Consider the following 18,279-nt stretch of genomic DNA (forward strand, 5'->3'; position numbering starts at 1 on the left):
TTTAGGAGGGCATTTTTAGGCATTTGGATTCCAGACTTCTTCTCACGCTTTAGGGCCCCTAAAATGCCAGGGCAGTATAAATACCCCACAAGTGACCCCATTTTGGAAAGAAGACACCCCAAGGTATTCCGTGAGGGGCATGGTGAGTTCCTAGAATAATGTTTTTTTTTTTCTCTTACAAAAGTCTCATATTCCACTAACTTGTGACAAAAAATTTAATTTTACATGAACTCGCCATGCCCCTCACGAAATACCTCGGGGTGTCTTCTTTCCAAAATGGGGTCACTTGTGGGGTATTTATACTGCCCTGGCATTTTAGGGGACCTAAAGCGTGAAAAGAAGTCTGGAATATAAAGGTCTAAAAATGTTTACGCATTTGGATTCCGTGAGGGGTATGGTGAGTTCATGTGAGATTTTATTTTTTGTCACAAGTTAGTGGAATATGAGACTTTGTAAGAAAAAAACAAAAAAAAAAAATTCTGCTATCTTGTGCAAAAAAAAAAAATTATATCTTATATGAACTTGCCATGCCCCTCAAAAGTGATCTTTATAGCGCCGCAGCGATTTTACAGTGTTTTTGCAGTGATCAGAAAAAAAAAAAATATTCTGTCACTGCGGTGGGGCGGACTGAATGCAAGTGTGTGCACAAGATCAGGCCTGATCGGGCGAACACTGCGTTTTTTGTAGAGCATATAGAACATGTCCTATTCTTGTCTGCAATTGCGGACAAGAAAAGGCATTTTCTATATAGTTCTGGCAATGTGCAAATCCGCAAAATGCGGAAAGCACATTGCCGGCGTCCGCGTTTTGCAGATCCGCAGTGTCCGTGTTTTGCGGATCCGCAGTGTCCGTGTTTTGCGGATCCGCAAAACACATACGGACGTCTGAATGGAGCATTACAGGGGGGTGATCAATGACAAAACAGCGTCTAATATACCTTTCAAGGGTAAAAAAAAAAAAAAAAAAAATCGCATCTACAGCCTGCCAGCAAATGATCGCCGCCGGCAGGCTGTAGATAAACTAGTTTACCTTCCGCTCCTGTGAGCGCGCGTTCACAGGAAATCTCACGTCTCGCGAGATGATGTGCCGGTGCGTCAAGGAGGAACAGACCGACCGCCCGCAGGACGCATCCCTGCGTTAGGCGGTCGGGAGATGGTTAACCACCTCCCGACCGCTGTACGCACCGATGCGTCCGGGAGGTGGTTGATTAGTTCCTCCTGGACGCATCGGCGCGTCCTCTCGCGAGACGCGATGCGCATCGCGGCATGCGCATCGCGGGCCGGCATTTCGCAGAAGAGTATTTCGTCAGCAGCCTGCCGGCCACGATCATTGGCTGGCAGGCTGCTGATTTTTAAAAAGACCAATCAGCAGCCATATAACCCCACATATTAGTAAATATGATGGGGTTATATGGCTGCTGTGCTCCTCTGCTCCTTCTTTTGGTCGGTTGGTTCCAGCAGAGGAGCAGAGGAGCACATCATTACTGTGAGTACCCACCACACCACATTTAGCCCCCAGATCACCCCAATTAACCCTTTGATCACCCCTTTTATCCCCCCCTGTCAATCACTAGTGAAAGGAAAAAAGTGATCAGTGCAAACTGTCACTTTTTTTTTTCACTGTTATTGACCGTTAGGTTTTAGGTATAGTTTAGGTCCTTGGTTAGGTAGTTGGCGATCAGTTAGCGCCCAGCCCACCGCACCGCAGTCCGTTATTCGCTGATTAGCGTATCGCTAATCAGCATTTGTACTTTTATAGTATCTGGAAGTGATCAAAACTGATCACGGTCAGATCTATAATTGTACTAGTGTCACTTTAGTTCGCCCTCCACCCAAAACGCAGTGTTTGCCTGATCAGGCCTGATGGGTCGCCCACACGTGCGTACACCCACGCCCGCCCCACCGCAGTGACAAAAAAAAATTATTTTTTTTGATCGCTGCACATTCACTTTACACGCACTGCGGCGATAAAAAAAATCAGTTTTGATATTTTTTATCAACCGCAGCAGCCTACGGTACTTCGCTAGCCTCCCATTTGTAAGACAGGCTTGCTTTTTTTTTCTTGGGTAGTCTCAGGGAATACCCCGAAATTTAGTTGCCCACATGTCTAACAGGGGGTATTCTTCTGAAGAGGCCTACAGGCTTCTGACCCAGTCGGATGAGGAGTGGGAACCCTCATCTGATGAATCCAGCGGGTCAGAATACGAACCTGTAGAAAGCAGTGGCTCTCTGACCCAAAGTTCGGACGAGGAGGCTGAGGTCCCTGATAGCACCAGGCGTACCCGGCCCTGTGTCGCTAGACCGCAGGTTGCGCAGGATCCGCTTCAAGAGCAGCAGAGTGGGGCTGGTGCTGTCGGATTACGTGGTGAGGCATACACCAGCAGCCCAGCCCTTCCTGGACCTAGTACCAGCACTGCCGTACAACCTGGTGAAGTAGCGAGCACCAGAAGGGCAGTTGAAGCTGGTACGGTGGCACGTGCAGTAGTGACCCCGTCGCAGCCACCGCAAAGACGTGCCCGTAGAGCCCCTAGAATCCCAGAGGTGCTGGCAAACCCTGATTGGCAGTCCCCAACTTCAGCCGCACCCGTAGTTTTCCCTTTCACCGCCCAGTCTGGAGTTCGGGTTGAGACAGCTCAGATCGATTCGGCCCTGGGATTTTTTGAGCTGTTCTTGACTGCGGAGCTTTTAGACTTAGTCGTGGCAGAGACAAACAGGTATGCCACACAATTTATCACCGCTAACCCGGAAAGCTTTTATGCCCAGCCTTTCCAGTGGAAACCAGTCCAAGTTTCCGAATTTAAAACTTTTCTGGGCCTCCTCCTCAACATGGGCCTGACAAAAAAGCATGAATTGAGGTCATATTGGTCCACGAACCCGATTCATCACATGCCCATGTTCTCTGCTGCTATGTCCAGGACACGATTTGAGGTCATCCTGCGTTTCCTGCACTTTAGCGACAACACCGCCTCCCGTCCCAGGGGCCACCCTGCTTTTGACCGGCTCCACAAAATTCGGCCCCTCATAGACCATTTCAACCAGAAATTTGCAGATTTGTATACCCCTGAGCAAAACATCTGCATAGACGAGTCCCTAATACATTTTACCGGGCGCCTTGGCTTCAAACAATACATCCCAAGCAAGCGCGCCCGGTATGGGGTCAAATTGTATAAGCTCTGTGAAAGGGCCACAGGCTATACCCACAAATTTCGGGTCTATGAGGGAAAAGATCAGACCCTGGAGCCGGTCGGTTGCCCTGACTACCTGGGGAGCAGTGGGAAGACAGTTTGGGACTTGGTGTCACCCTTATTCGGCAAGGGGTACCATCTTTATGTGGACAATTTCTACACAAGTGTGGCCCTCTTTAGGCATTTGTTTCTAGAACGGATTGGCGCCTGTGGTACTGCGCGAACTAGTCGTGCGGGCTTCCCCCAACGGCTCGTTAGCACCCGTCTTGCAAGTGGGCAGAGGGCCGCACTGTGTAACGAAGAACTGCTCGCGGTGAAATGGAGAGACAAGCGTGACGTTTACATGCTCTCCTCCATTCACGCAGACACGACAATACAAATTGAGCGAGCAACCCGTGTCATTGAAAAGCCCCTCTCAGTCCACGACTATAACCTCCACATGGGAGGGGTCGACTTCAATGACCAGATGTTGGCTCCGTATTTAGTTTCCCGACGCACTAGACGCTGGTATAAGAAGGTGTCTGTATATTTAATTCAATTGGCTCTGTACAATAGTTTTGTTCTCTACAGTAAGGCTGGGAGAACTGGATCCTTCCTCAAATTTCAGGAAGAGATCATCGCGAACCTCCTGTATCCAGGAGGTTCCGTGGCCCCATCCACCAGTGTAGTTAGCCGTCTACACGAGGAACACTTCCCCAGTGTCGTTGCTGGTACCTCAAACCGACCGCCACCCCGAAAAAAATGTCGTGTCTGTAGCAGGAGTGGAATAAGGAGTGGCACCCGCTATTTCTGTCCTGACTGTCCCGACCACCCTGCCCTATGCTTAGGGGAGTGTTTCCGAAAGTACCACACACAGGTACACCTAGCATAGGGATCACATCTCACCAGGATAGGCACACAGGGCTATTAGGGCCCATTCACTCACAGCTGCTGCAAACGTCTCCTTTCACATGGGACAAAGTGCATAACGCACTTCGCCACATCTTTGGGCGATTTGCGCTTTGCACATTGACCCATGGGGAAGGAGAGGTTTGTTCTATAAAGGTAAAAAAACAAAAAAAAAAAAAACAGGTAAGCAAACAGGTTAATGTTTAGTTCCAAAAGTTAAAGTTACATGTTCTGTTCCAAAGTTAATAAAATTATTGCGTTGTGGCCTGGTTTTTTCTTTTTTTTTTTTTTTTTTTTTTGTCTTTTTACCTTCCAGGTGGACCAACCGATCTACTAGCTGCAGCACCGATGTGCATTCTGACAGAAGCATTGCGCTGCTGTCAGATTACACGCAAGTCGGTGTATGCGGCGCTGCAAGACGGGATTTTCTCCTCTGCAGTGACAGATACGTTTGCCGAGGCATACGAGCTGAGGAGGAGGCGGCGTTCCTATGCTTTGGCAAGCACTTTGTGTATATATATATATATATATATATATATATATATATATATATATATATATATATATATATATATATATATATATATATATATATATATATATATATATATATCTATCTATCAACAAAAAAAAAAATCCCGGCAATGATTTATTCATCCACATCGATTGATGCGAATGGAGAAATCTGGTTTGCCAGGGCATACGAGCTAAGTGGGTATGGATGTAGGGCGGAGCTCCTATGTCCTGGCAGACGCCTTTCCCCTCCATTTTTTTTTTTGGGCAGAGATTTTTTCATCCACATTGATCGATGCGAATGAAGAAATCTGTGCCGTTCATTTTTTTCTTTCAGCCCAGAGGCTGAACGGAAAAAAAAAAATCTCATTACCTGTATGCTCAATATAAGGAGAATAGCAGAAACTCCTAATGCTGGCCATACATGTAATGATTGCGGAGACCCTCAAATGCCAGGGCAGTACAAACACCCCACAACTGACCCCATTTTGGAAAGAAGACACCCCAAGGTATTTGCTGAGGGGCATATTGAGTCCATGAAAGATTGAAATTTTTGTCCTAAGTTAGCGGAATGTGAGACTTTGTGAGAAAAAACAAAAAAAAAATCAATTTCCGCTAACTTATGCGAAAAAAAAAAAAATTCTATGAACTTGCCAGGCCCCTCATTGGATACCTTGGGGTGTCTTCTTTCCAAAGTGGGGTCACATGTGGGGTATTTATACTGCCCTGGCTTTTTAGGGGCCCTAAAGCGTGAGAAGAAGTCTGGGATCCAAATGTCTAAAAATGCCCTCCTAAAAGGAATTTGGGCCCCTTTGCGCATCTAGGCTGCAAAAAAGTGTGACACATCTGGTATCGCCGTACTCAGAAGAAGTTGGGGAATGTGTTTTGGGGTGTCATTTTACATATACCCATGCTGGGTGAGATAAATATCTTGGTCAAATGCCAACTTTGTATAAAAAAAATGGGAAAAGTTGTCTTTTGCCAACATATTTCTCTCACCCAGCATGGGTATATGTAAAATGGCACCCCAAAACACATTCCCCAACTTCTCCTGAGTACGGCGATACCAGATGTGTCACACTTTTTTGCTGCCAAGGTGGGCAAAGGGGCACATATTCCAAAGTGCACCTTTCGGATTTTGCAGGCCATTTTTTACACATTTTGATTGCAAAGTACTTCTCACACATATGGGCCCCTAAATTGCCAGGGCAGTATAACTACCCCACAAGTGACCCCATTTTGGAAAGAAGACACCCCAAGGTGTTCTGTGAGGGGCATGGTGAGTTCCTAGAATTTTTTATTTTTTGTCGCAAGTTAGTGGAATATGAGACTTTGTAAGAAAAAAAAAAAAAAAAAACATCATCATTTTCCGCTAACTTGTGACAAAAAATAAAAAATTCTAGGAACTCGCCATGCCCCTCACGGAATACCTTAGGGTGTCTTCTTTCCAAAATGGGGTCACTTGTGGCGTAGTTATACTGCCCTGGCAATTTAGGGGCCCAAATGTGTGAGAAGAACTTTGCAATCAAAATGTGTAAAAAATGCCCTGCAAAATCCGAAAGGTGCACTTTGGAATATGTGCCCCTTTGCCCACCTTGGCAGCAAAAAAGTGTGACACATCTGGTATCGCCGTACTCAGGAGAAGTTGGGGAATGTGTTTTGGGGTGTCATTTTACATATACCCATGCTGGGTGAGAAAAATATCTTGGTCAAATGCCAACTTTGTATAAAAAAATGGGAAAAGTTGTCTTTTGCCAAGATATTTCTCTCACCCAGCATGGGTATATGTAAAATGACACCCCAAAACACATTCCCCAACTTCTCCTGAGTACGGCGATACCACATGTGTGACACTTTTTTGCTGCCAAGGTGGGCAAAGGGGCGCATATTCCAAAGTGCACCTTTCGGATTTCACCGGTCATTTCTTACACATTTTGATTGCAAAGTTCTTCTCACACATTTGGGCCCCTAAATTGCCAGGGCAGTATAACTACCCCACAAGTGACCCCATTTTGGAAAGAAGACACCCCAAGGTATTCTGTGAGGGGCATGGTGAGTTCCTAGAGTTTTTTATTTTTTGTCGCAAGTTAGTGGAATATGAGACTTTGTAAGAAAAATAAAAAATAAAAAAATCATCATCATTTTCCGCTAACTTGTGACAAAAAATAAAAAGTTCTATGAACTCACTATGCCCATCAGCGAATACCTTAGGGTGTCTACTTTCCGAAATGGGGTCATTTGTGGGGTTTTTCTACTGTTTGGGCATTGTAGAACCTCAGGAAACATGACAGGTGCTCAGAAAATCAGAGCCGTTTCAAAAAGCGGAAATTCACATTTTTGTACCATAGTTTGTAAATGCTATAACTTTTACCCAAACCATTTTTTTTTGCCCAAACATTTTTTTTTTATCAAAGACATGTAGAACTATAAATTTAGCGAAAAATCTATATATGGATGTCGTTTTTTTTGCAAAATTTCACAGCTGAAAGTGAAAAATTTCTTTTTTTGCAAAAAAATCGTTACATTTTGATTAATAACAAAAAAAGTAAAAATGTCAGCAGCAATAAAATACCACCAAATGAAAGCTCCATTAGTGAGAAGAAAAGGAGGTAAAATTCATTTGGGTGGTAAGTTGCATGACCGAGCGATAAACGGTGAAAGGAGTGTAGTGCCGAAGTGTAAAAAGTGGCCTGGTCATGAAGGGGGTTTCACCTAGCGGGGCTGAAGTGGTTAAAGAACATGTAGTGAATCACCTATCCAAGTTCTAGTGATCAGTGGGTCCCAAGTGAATAAACATTTGCCTGTGGATATGTGATAAAAGTCCTCTGAAGGACAACTTATGTTCATTTGTATATTAGGCTGTGTATTTTTACTCATTAAAGGGGTTGTCCCATCACAGACAATGGGGGTATTGTCTACACTGAGAACGGAGCTGGGAAGGTTATGGAGGGTGCACTGCGCATGTGCAGCCTCCCTCCACTCATTTCTATGGGGCTGCCAAAAATAGCTGAGCGCTGGCTCGGCTATTTCCGTTGGCCCCATAGAAACAAATGTAAGCGGTGGCCGCGCAAGTACGGTGCGCTCCCACTGACTTGTATGGGGAGAGCGCTCGGTGTTCGCCGGACCCTGGGGTCCTCCAGGCACCGCTCTCCCTGCTCCATTCTCTGGGACCCACCACTATCAAACAATGGGGGCATATCCTAGCGATATGCCCCCATTGTCTGTGATGGGAATACCCCTTTAAGTTTCAGGTTAAGAATAACTATTAACCCCTTCCCAACCGCCCACCCTGAGGGCTCATGCACACAAACGTATTTTCTTTCAGTGTCCGTTCCGTTTTTTTTTTTGCATACCGTATACAAAACCATTAAATTTCAATGGGTCCGCCAAAAAACTGAAGTTACTCCGTGTGCATTCTGTTTCCGTATGTCTGTATTTCTGTTCCGCAACAAAATAGAACATGTCCTATTATTGTCCGCATTACGGACAAGGGGAGTACTGTTCTATCAGGGCCCAGCTGCTCCGTTCCGCAAAATACAGAATACACACGGACATCATCCACATTTTTTGCGGATCCGTTTTTTGGCGTCACAGCCGGGGAGAAGGAGACGCCCATTGAGAAACCCTGGCGCCACCTCCTCCCTGTACCGATGCTCAGTATTAGCATACGGAGCGCGAAAACTGCAGGGGGGCAGAGCGGCGCACAGGAGTGATATTTAAAAAAATCAGGCAGGATAAAAGCATCAGCGGGGAGTACCCTGCAAGTAAAGGTATTTATCTCCATTAATACAAAACCATGAAAGGTCCTCTTTAAATCAATAAAGTGCAACTTATACCACACAATCAAAAGTCGCCTGTACAAGTGTCAGACACTTTTACTCACTTCTAAGGCATACCAATATGCCTTACACAGAAAATGTCACGAACTATGGATCCGATCGCTCCGGATCCCACAGCTGTGACGTAGTGGTCTGTGACGGAGTCTGCGCACACACAGAGACCTCACGTGACCGGGGTATTAGCACTCGGCTAACACCCCCCACTACACTTCGGTAACTGCCACCACGTGGGTTCCCGGTCCACGAGCCGACTATCCGGGTCATTCACTATCACACAGATCAGTGGATGAACCGGATATCACTTACAGACCAACCGCAGTCATTATGAGTTATGTCCAGCTAGAGGACTGCAAGCCCCAGCAGGCTGTCCTCCTCCCAGTTCATCATCCTCATTCTGGAAGGGGTCACCTGGCTCAGGGGCCCCAGAGTCTCCTCCATTCTCTGAATCCTGCAGGGATGACTCTAGACTCCTCCTTGCACATAACTCCTGGATGAGGACAGTCTTATTTTTCCCATATACTTGGATGCCTTTGTGCTCACACAGAGCTGTGATATCAGCCACGCTCATGACGTCATAATTCACGGATTCGGACATTATTGCCAAATAAAAGATAGGACAGAAAACAAGAGAGAGGGGAGGGTACTGTCGTGAATTATTATTCTATCAAAACTAATGCACTGTGCTTAGTCTTCCAGAATTTTTCAATCCTTTAGTACAGAGTTATGGACATAACTTCATGCACTAATATTCTAAGCATACAGAATCCCGTAAGCTGCCACCAGAAAATGTCACGAACTATGGATCCGATCGCTCCGGATCCCACAGCTGTGACGTAGTGGTCTGTGACGGAGTCTGCGCACACACAGAGACCTCACGTGACCGGGGTATTACCACTCGGCTAACACCCCCCACTACACTTCGGTAACTGCCACCACGTGGGTTCCCGGTCCACGAGCCGACTATCCGGGTCATTCACTATCACACAGATCAGTGGATGAACCGGATATCACTTACTGACCAACCGCAGTCAATCACCCCCAACTACAATTCCTAAATGCAATTTAACTAACTACCTGGTAACGTCTCTTCAAAGGCAAGGTACGTTGTTCAGCAGCTTAGAATATGGAAGACTTGGCCATTTAGATTTTATAATCTTTAATAAGCGGTAAAAAGCAGTGCATACAAGTCTAATGAAAATGACTATAAATCTACAGAATAATAATAACAATATAAATAATCACGACAGTTCAAATGAAAGAGAAAAAGATGAAAGAATACTTAGTTTCTCTGGAGGGTTTCAGATGGTCGTTCATATGTCCTTTTTGAATCCTTGCAAACCCCTTTTCAGTATGTATCAGGGGAGACCCACAAAGTTCTTCTGATACAGGGATATGCCGTCAATTAAGTGTCTGGTAATGTTCCATGGGTCTCTCTCCTCTGTCCTTGTGCATGGATTTTTATGAACTCTCCCATGGGCAGGAGACTTACTCCTGTCAGCCAATGGCAGCAGAGTGACTGTGAAGCTTAGGGATTGGCCCCCAAGTGTTTTATGACCCCATCAAAGTTCAGTTCCTACAATGAGGATTATACTTAAGCTCGTATCTCCTTGATACATCGGCATATTTTTATACAGAATACATATTTGCGATCCTTATTTATTTACCTACAGAATGAGACCACACACGGTAATGCTGGGACCTGTAGTTCTTCTACCACCCATAGGTCAGCTACGGAATCACATCCTCTAGTCATATTTGATACCCAATTAACCACAATACTCTATAGAGCCTGGATCTGGTGTCAGAAAGGGCATAAGTTGATTCATAAATGAAATATGAAAGTGGACTGGTTTTATGCCCAGAGCTAATTAAGGGCTATTAGCTCTCCTCAAACCAGACCTGGAAATTAATGACGTCACGCTCCAGCCAGGCTTGACAGCGAGCTGATCTTATCTTAAAGAACAGGATGAGCTGGGCCTGGTATAGCTTTTATGACCTTTTATAGCCGGCCTCAAAGAGTAGTGGTAATAAAAAAGAGTCCATCTATATCATAGGTGACCCAGGCTTCGGGAAGATGAGAGTTCACAGTTTTTTTTTACATATGCCAGAAGCATATAAGATGGCTACCCAGAGGAATTATGTATGTATGCCGGCACACTTTTCCTCACCATTCATAAGTGCAGGGCGCGCTGTGAATGGTGCAGGCAGTGCAGCGATGCTGCCTGAAACAACCAATAACAAAGCTCCTTACAGAAAGGAGCTTTGTTATTGGTTGGTTTGGCGGGCTGCCGGCCTTATACACTGCCCTGCAGCAGGGGAAGTTGGCGGGAGCTGTAATGAGGTGGAGATAGCTCCAGGGGGTTGCTATAGTAAAGGGAGAGGTGCGCTCTGCTTGAGGATCCAGGCAAACATGGCAGTGGAGCTGAAGACTGCAGCCCGGACATCAAGATGGATGTGTAGAACAAAGTGACAGTAGCAGCAGCAGTAGCGTGTAATGTATTCATGTGTGTAATGTATGTAGTCCAGTGTGTATTGAATGCAGACAGGCTATTATAGCCAAGTGATAAAGTGATTCGCCATATTGGACTTTACTTTATCACTTGGCTATAATGGCCTGATGTTATTCAGACCAGTAATGGTTCCCTGCATTAATAGCCACCTCTTAGGCTATGTTCACATCACCACTATTTATTTCAGTTGTTCTGCTCTGTTAGATAAGCATAACAAAATTAACGGAAATGTTGAATTGGGCAAGGGTGGGTTTTTGTCATACGTTTACTGTACACAAAAATCGTAAACATTAACGGGCGCCTCGGACAGATGCTATGCTGTGGCATCCGTCACCATAGAGTTCCATTGCAAAAAAATAAAAAATAAAGTATGTTAGCCTATACTTTTTTTTTTTGCTGGACTTTGCAGGATAAGGCTACTTTCACACTAGCGGCACGGACCTCCGGCAGGCTGTTCCGTCGGGTGAACGGCCTGTCGGATCCGTCCTGCCGCTAGTGAACGCGAGCCCCCGGACTGCCGCTCCGTCCCCATTGACTATAATGGGGGCGGGGCAGAGTTTTGGCGGCAGCGTATGGCGAGAGGCTGCTGGAATAAATGTCGGACATGTCGTAGTTTTATTCCGGCAGCCTCTCGCCGTGTGCTGCCGGAACTCCGCCCCCATTATAGTCAATGGGGACGGAGCGGCAGTCCGGGGGCACACCACGTTCACTAGCGGCAGGACCGATCTGACAGGCTGTTCACCTGACGGAACAGCCTGCCGGAGGTCCGTGCTGCTGGTGTGAAAGTAGCCTTATCCTGCAAAGTCCAGCAAAAAAAAAAAAAAAAGTATAGGCTAACATACTTTATTTTATTTTTTTTACAATGGAACTCTATGGTGACAGATGCCACAGTATAGCATCTGTCTGAGACATTTTTATTTACGTTAAATGTAAGATAAAAACATGATGTGAACCCAGCCTAACTGACAGGGAAGCTGAACAGACTCCGCTGACTATGTTGGAGTCCGATCAGTTTCCTTCGGGATCCTGTCTTTTTACAAAAATAAATAAATGCTGCATGGGAGGCTTTGTTGTCCGGTCTTTTTGACAGAATCTGCAACAGAGGCCCCTGAACGGAGACTCCAATGCAGATGTCAGCAAGTGTAGGCCTACATATTATGTACTTGAATTACTGCAACTTTTGTACTTCTCCTCAGGTAAAAATACTCCAATGGTAAGAGGAGTATTTTTACTCTTCTGGAAAAAAAAGTTGTGCGACCTCTGCACACAAGTATGTATCAATCTGCTCAGTTACTGCTCTATAAGATGTGGCTTGCACTGCATTTTCATGGTGACAGATTCCCTTTAGGCCTCTTGCACACGAACGTATATATTGTGCAGACTGCAAAAAACGGAACGGACATGGAAAGGAAATATGTTCGTGTGCAAGAGGCCTTAATGAGAGGCAGGTCCTTGCAGTAATATAGCAGACATTACCACTTCCCTCCGGTGCTTCCTTGCTGTATGTTTTACAGGCTTGCCTACCTCATTCCCTGAGAATTAATGCCTTCTACAATATAGGTAAATACGATAACCATTACCAAAGAGGCACATTTACAATCAATTGAACTAAATCCTTTTCAGGATCACGGTTGACTAAAGAGGGCATTCATGCAATTGTTATTCAGGATTTCAGTGTAACAAGTGATGATTATGACTGTTCATGGGCCGGAATGTGCTGCTTTGCCCTAAGTCCGTGCTGCTGAAATTGGAAAGTGCACTGCAGGACATTAATAAAACATAATTATTCAAAGCAATTGAATATGTATAAACCACAGATGTATCAAGGCTTTTCAAGATGGTGATAACAGCTTGGAATATGAATCCACTCCAACGCCACTACTGCACGCAGTATGTCACCTGGTTATGTATGAAGAGTCTTGAAGACCAATCATTTTAGCTAAAAATGTGCCATAAATTATGACATATAAGAACTCTGAATGATGTAGTCATGATTATAAAATTCAAGAACTTTAATAAGTAAAGCAGCGTTAATATTAACACCAAGGGGAGAAATGCCACCTTAACCGGACAGGAAAGTCAAATTTTTCCCAAAAGACAAGAAAAAACCATTACATTTACAGAGGAATGAACAGAACACTTCCATGGTGCCCCCTTTGTCACCTTTTTAGTTGTAGATCCAGTAATTCTCTGGCTTTTCTTCTGTCATCCACGATGGCCACACCACTTCTAAGATTGTCTGATGAACACTGTGTATCGCTAGCCCAAGACACTTCCTACTTGTCCTGCTCTTAGATTGGACAGCGCTGTTCACGTGTGCAATGCTGGCCAAACCAAGGGCAGCAGGAGGTGTCTTGGGCTACCAAATGTACAGTATGCATCAGATAGTCTGAGAAGTGGTGTGGCAACATTGGATGGCAGAAAAGGAGCCCGGAAGTTGACAGCTCTGCAGCTGAAAAGGAGGGCACTATGCAAGTGTTCTGTTCGTTTCCCAGTTAAAGTGATTTCTTTTTCTCAAACTGGAGGGTCACTTTAGGCCACAAACAAAGATACACACTGTTGGGCATAAAAGCTGCTCTTTTGTAACATTTCTCTACAGCCAGGAGATAAGCATATGATATCCTTTTCCAGAAGTCAAATACTCTTAATATTATCCAAATAGTCAGCTGAAAGCATTGGTCTGGTCACACCCAACAGGCTTATTAAATAGTATACTGACCAGTGTATGCCTTTGTCTCGGCTCTCCTCATCAGTGAAATTAGAGTCCAGAAACTTATCTTTGTAGATTCTTCCCACCAGACAGTACACATCAGAAGCAACCTGGTCTTCATGTTGTACCAAGGGTAACATTATCTCAAGAGCTTTCTCTCTGTCCCCTGGTAGCTTCCTCCTAAACATACAAAAAAAAGAGAGCCCACATAAAAGATTGCAGAAGTATTCATGGCACTCTGTATTTTATTAAACTACAGTATAAAACAAAATACAAAGGCATAATGCTCCACCTACTATTAATGGTAGTGACACACAGGGATGTAAAACGCGGAAAAACAAATAGGTCAAAAAGGGAAAGCCAGTAATGTAAACTGCACATTGTGGTGTTTTGAAGCCACTTTTCCAAGGTATCTGTTGGTTTTGCTTTGTGTCTAAAGCCCGGAGCAATGTAAAAGTCTTCTGAGAACTCATATTACATGACACGTACGTAATATCACATTACACAGCTTGCTTACTGGAGTCAGGCATTTGGAGAAGTATTCAGTATTGCTCATTCTCTAAACGCTACTTAAGTGGAGATAAGTTGAGTAGATGGAAATCTTAACTGGCATCAGGTAGTTTAAAAAGAACTATGCACTCCGATGTCATGGTGGGGTTCCTTTAATTTATTTTGGTTTTAAATCTACTATGTAGGTCGGAAAAAAAAACGCTAAGATGTAATAGAATAACCCTATGGAGAGGACAGGCTCATTCTGAACTAACACTGTTCCAGACTAGCTACCTACCGTCCCAGCACAAACCCACCGCAGGAATCCATGCACCTATGTTCTAGGCAGCAGCCGGCAACGTTTGGTAATTATGTTTTATCCACTTAGAGGTACTGACCACAGGAAGTACAGCCATATGAGTTGTTCCTTTTGAATAAAAAAAATTGATGGTTTAAAGGGAACCTATCACCTGGATTTTGGGTATAGAGATGAGGACATGGGTTGCTAGATGGCCGCTAGCACATCCGCAATACCCAGTCCCCATAGCTCTGTGTGCTTTTATTGTGGGAAAAAAAAGATTTTATACATATGCAAATTACCCTGAGATGAGTCCGAGCTTAAAAATATGACTCTTCTCTGGTCACACAAGTAAGATATGACTCTTTTATGTTAATTTGCATATGTATCAAATCATTTTTTTTAGAGAATAAAAGCACACAGAGCTATGGGGACTGGGTATTGCGGATGTGCTAGCGGCCATCTAGCAACCCATGTCCTCAGCTCTATACCCAAAATCCTGGTGACAGGTTCCCTTTAAGGGCTTAGTCAAATGTCTGTGTCCATTCTGTGGACACAAAAACCCAGACCATTTTTCATATGCAACGGTCTGAGTTCAGGAGGAGCATTAGTGTTTTTTTACTGTGCAGATGAAAAAAACTGTAATTTTGTTTCTTCCAACAAACTTTGAATCAATTTGCTATGCAATGAATTAGTGAAAAACAGATGATAGGCAGTTGGCATCAGTCAATAGAATGGGCATGTTCTAAGCTCAGAAGGGACCAAAGTGGTGCATGATCACGTATCGTTCCTGTGGACCAACAGTTTGCGAAAAAACCAAGGACTTCGAAATACACATATTGAATTTAATGGATCTGTGTGCTGTCTGTGGAGCACGTAACTTGTGAATAAGCCATGTCTCATAAGCCTATTCATCATTAAAGGGGTTTTCCAGGATTTTAATATGGATGACCTATCCTCAGGATAGGTCATCAATATCAGATCGGAGGGGGTCAGTCACCCGGCACCCCTGTCGATCAGCTGGTTGAGGGATGACTCGGTGCGAGCACTGCCTTCCCTTGTTAGCTTACCTGCTCGCCATCAACATCGCAGCGGTAAGCAGTGTAACTACAAGCTGTCCCATTCACTTCAATGGGATGGCTCCTTCCTATTCAAGTGTATACTACAGAGCCATCCCATAGAAGCGAATGGGATGGCTTGTAAGTACATCTCCTCACCGCTGTGCTATCGACGTCGAGCTGGTAAACAAACAAGGCAAAGCAGCACTCGCATGGAGTGTCGCCTTCCCTTCAACCAGCTGATCGGCGGGAGCGCCACATGTCAGACCCCCGCCGATCTGATATTGATGACCTATCCTGAGGATAGGTCATCCATATTAAAATCCCAGAAAGCCTTAACAAAGTGAGGATTTAGCAATAGGGTCTGAGAAGCTCATATGCTAAGCTAATATCCAAATTGGCTGCACTTCCTCTCGTCACCAAATATGGTCACCGCAAAGGAAACAGAAACATATCACTATATCTCTAGGTCAATAAAACATAATTACTAAACTTTTCCTACTACTCTAAATTCTGAGTTACTTACAGATAACTAAATTACCGGTATGCACAGATCCTCTTTAATACTACAAAGAAGCTTATTAAAATGACTTGTTGCGCTGCCACAGAATTGATAAATGTACTCATAAAAATGATAAACTGGATTAGAAACCCTGTTACAGAAACAGCAGTTAACCTTTCCAGTCACAACTTCTCTGATTAACTCCATATTGCCTCCATAAATCCAGGACGGGCACGATGGATGCTATTACAGCTAAGCTTCCTTCATACATGCATGTGAAGCAGACCCCCATTATATCATTAGAAGGTAAAATAGGGATACGCTAAATCAAATAAAACAATAACACTGATTGCTTCTAACTATGCAAAACTTACCACAACATTATTCTCACCTGTTTAGCGCAAATGCGTAATGAAACTTGACATGGAGATGGGAGGACAGATCAAAGGTTGGCAGTCTTTCTAATGTCTCCACCAACTTTACAATGGAATCATAATCCTTTCCAGACAAGACATTCATAAGAGGAGAAAAAAATAATTGCAGTTATAATGGTGACAGGCACATCTATTTTAGGCCGTAGATTCCATTTAAATATGCTGGACTTTTTTCTTTGCTTCAATTCCGTACCCCAGAATGGTACCCATTACAGTCAGTGGGCTCCATTCAGCACTGTTCTGGTCAGCTATGTGCCAAATACAGCACTCCTGCAGTAGCCTGTATTATATATTTGTGTATCACACAGACCTACTGTAATAATATACGTCTGTGTATACATATGACGCACATGTATATTATTACAGTATGTCTGACTAATGCACATACAGGGACAACTGACACTACAGCACTTACATTTGGAGTAGTATAAATGGCTATTCTGTATTACTTCCATATATACATGCACAACTGTGAAGTTGTATACCTGTAGATTTAATTTGGGCTCCTTTGACACTACCACAAAAACAATATACAGCACATGAACAGCAGTGAACAATTAATGAGAGTGAACAATAAAGGCTAGTGCCACACTACATATTTTTATGCAAAAATGCCAGATTTCTTGCAACGGAAAATGCAACATCCAGATGTTAGATATTGGGCAATAGCAAAATATAAAACAGCATACAAACTTTGTTTGTGAGGTGTTTTATCATAGTTTCCTGGCATTTTTTTGTCCCCTTGCCATTTATTTAAAATCGCAGCATGGTCTGGGTATGGCGGGGGTTTTTTTCAGCTGTTTTCACACAGACTTCTCTATAGGAAAAAAAAAAAAAAAAAAAAGCACCACAAAATTGTTGTGTGACTAAAAAAAAGGCCATCTTCCCAAATGGATAGGCGTTTCATGGTGCTATTTACAAGCAGGAAAGGAAAATGTATTGCGGCAGCATCTTCATGCATGAGGACAATGGCAAAAAATCCAGCACAAATGCATAATGAAACTTGAGATGGAGTCCGTGCTAGACATGGGGGCAAATGAGATTCTAACAGGGAAGAACAGCACAGCACATATGCTAACATCTATTGTTACTTTTATCATTTGGCTTAATGCCTATTTGTCCAGTTTGGGCAGATCCTTAAACTTCAAGGAAAACCTCCACAAACAGCTGGTGGAGTTTTTTGAGCCAAGGCCAGGAATAGATCTAGCAGAAATAATAGGTACAAGTCATTTCTCTATATTTCTCATCCTCTTTCAACCCACTTCTGGCTTTGACAAAAAACTGCATCCAAAACTGTTCTAAAAAGCTGTGTGTGACTACCAATAGAATACAGTAAACCAATTAAAACGGATTAATTACAGCAGATGCTGATGGTCCTTCACAGTGGCATGCGTCATAGGATGTTCTCCTTTGGCTAATAAAGGGTGGACCCGATAGGAAATTTTTACTTGAATCTGTAAATTCAGGTACACTTCAAAGGCTAGATAGAAATAGGCCGTATACAGTAAATGGCTGGAAAGAACACTAGACCAAGAAAACAGAGTAAAATGGGCAAATCTTGTCTTTGTGCAATGCTTTGGGGCCACAACCACCTTGTGCATAAATTCATAAGTACTGGCATACACTAGATCTAAGACTGGGCTTCCATCAGACAGTCACAATGTCGCTGCTGTTTTGGGCCGAATCCCTGCCAACACAAATTTGCTGGTTAAAAGAGGTATTTCTATCAAATTTGCGCAGCCACTGGCCGCCGTGAGTGGACCGGACAATCTGGGCTGTGGAAACTCAACCTAAGGCCAAGTTCACATGAACGGCAAATTGCGGGCCGCAATGCACGATCGCCGGCCATGGGTC

At 44.0% G+C, this 18,279-nt stretch overlaps 1 protein-coding gene across 1 annotated transcript in view; it reads right to left on the bottom strand.

The window, feature by feature from the left end:
- The window catches only part of MAP3K5 (mitogen-activated protein kinase kinase kinase 5), a 185,903-nt gene that overhangs the window by 84,411 nt on the left and 83,213 nt on the right, over positions 1–18,279 (bottom strand). Inside the window, exons 6-7 of the mRNA XM_044289658.1 lie at positions 16,383–16,489; positions 13,654–13,824 (exon numbers count right to left, since the gene is read on the bottom strand). Of these exons, the coding sequence (XP_044145593.1) occupies positions 13,654–13,824; positions 16,383–16,489 (278 nt within the window). The remainder of the gene's footprint in view (positions 1–13,653; positions 13,825–16,382; positions 16,490–18,279) is intronic.

Source organism: Bufo gargarizans, chromosome 4, assembly GCF_014858855.1.
Source record: "Bufo gargarizans isolate SCDJY-AF-19 chromosome 4, ASM1485885v1, whole genome shotgun sequence".
Classification (NCBI taxonomy): domain Eukaryota; kingdom Metazoa; phylum Chordata; class Amphibia; order Anura; family Bufonidae; genus Bufo; species Bufo gargarizans.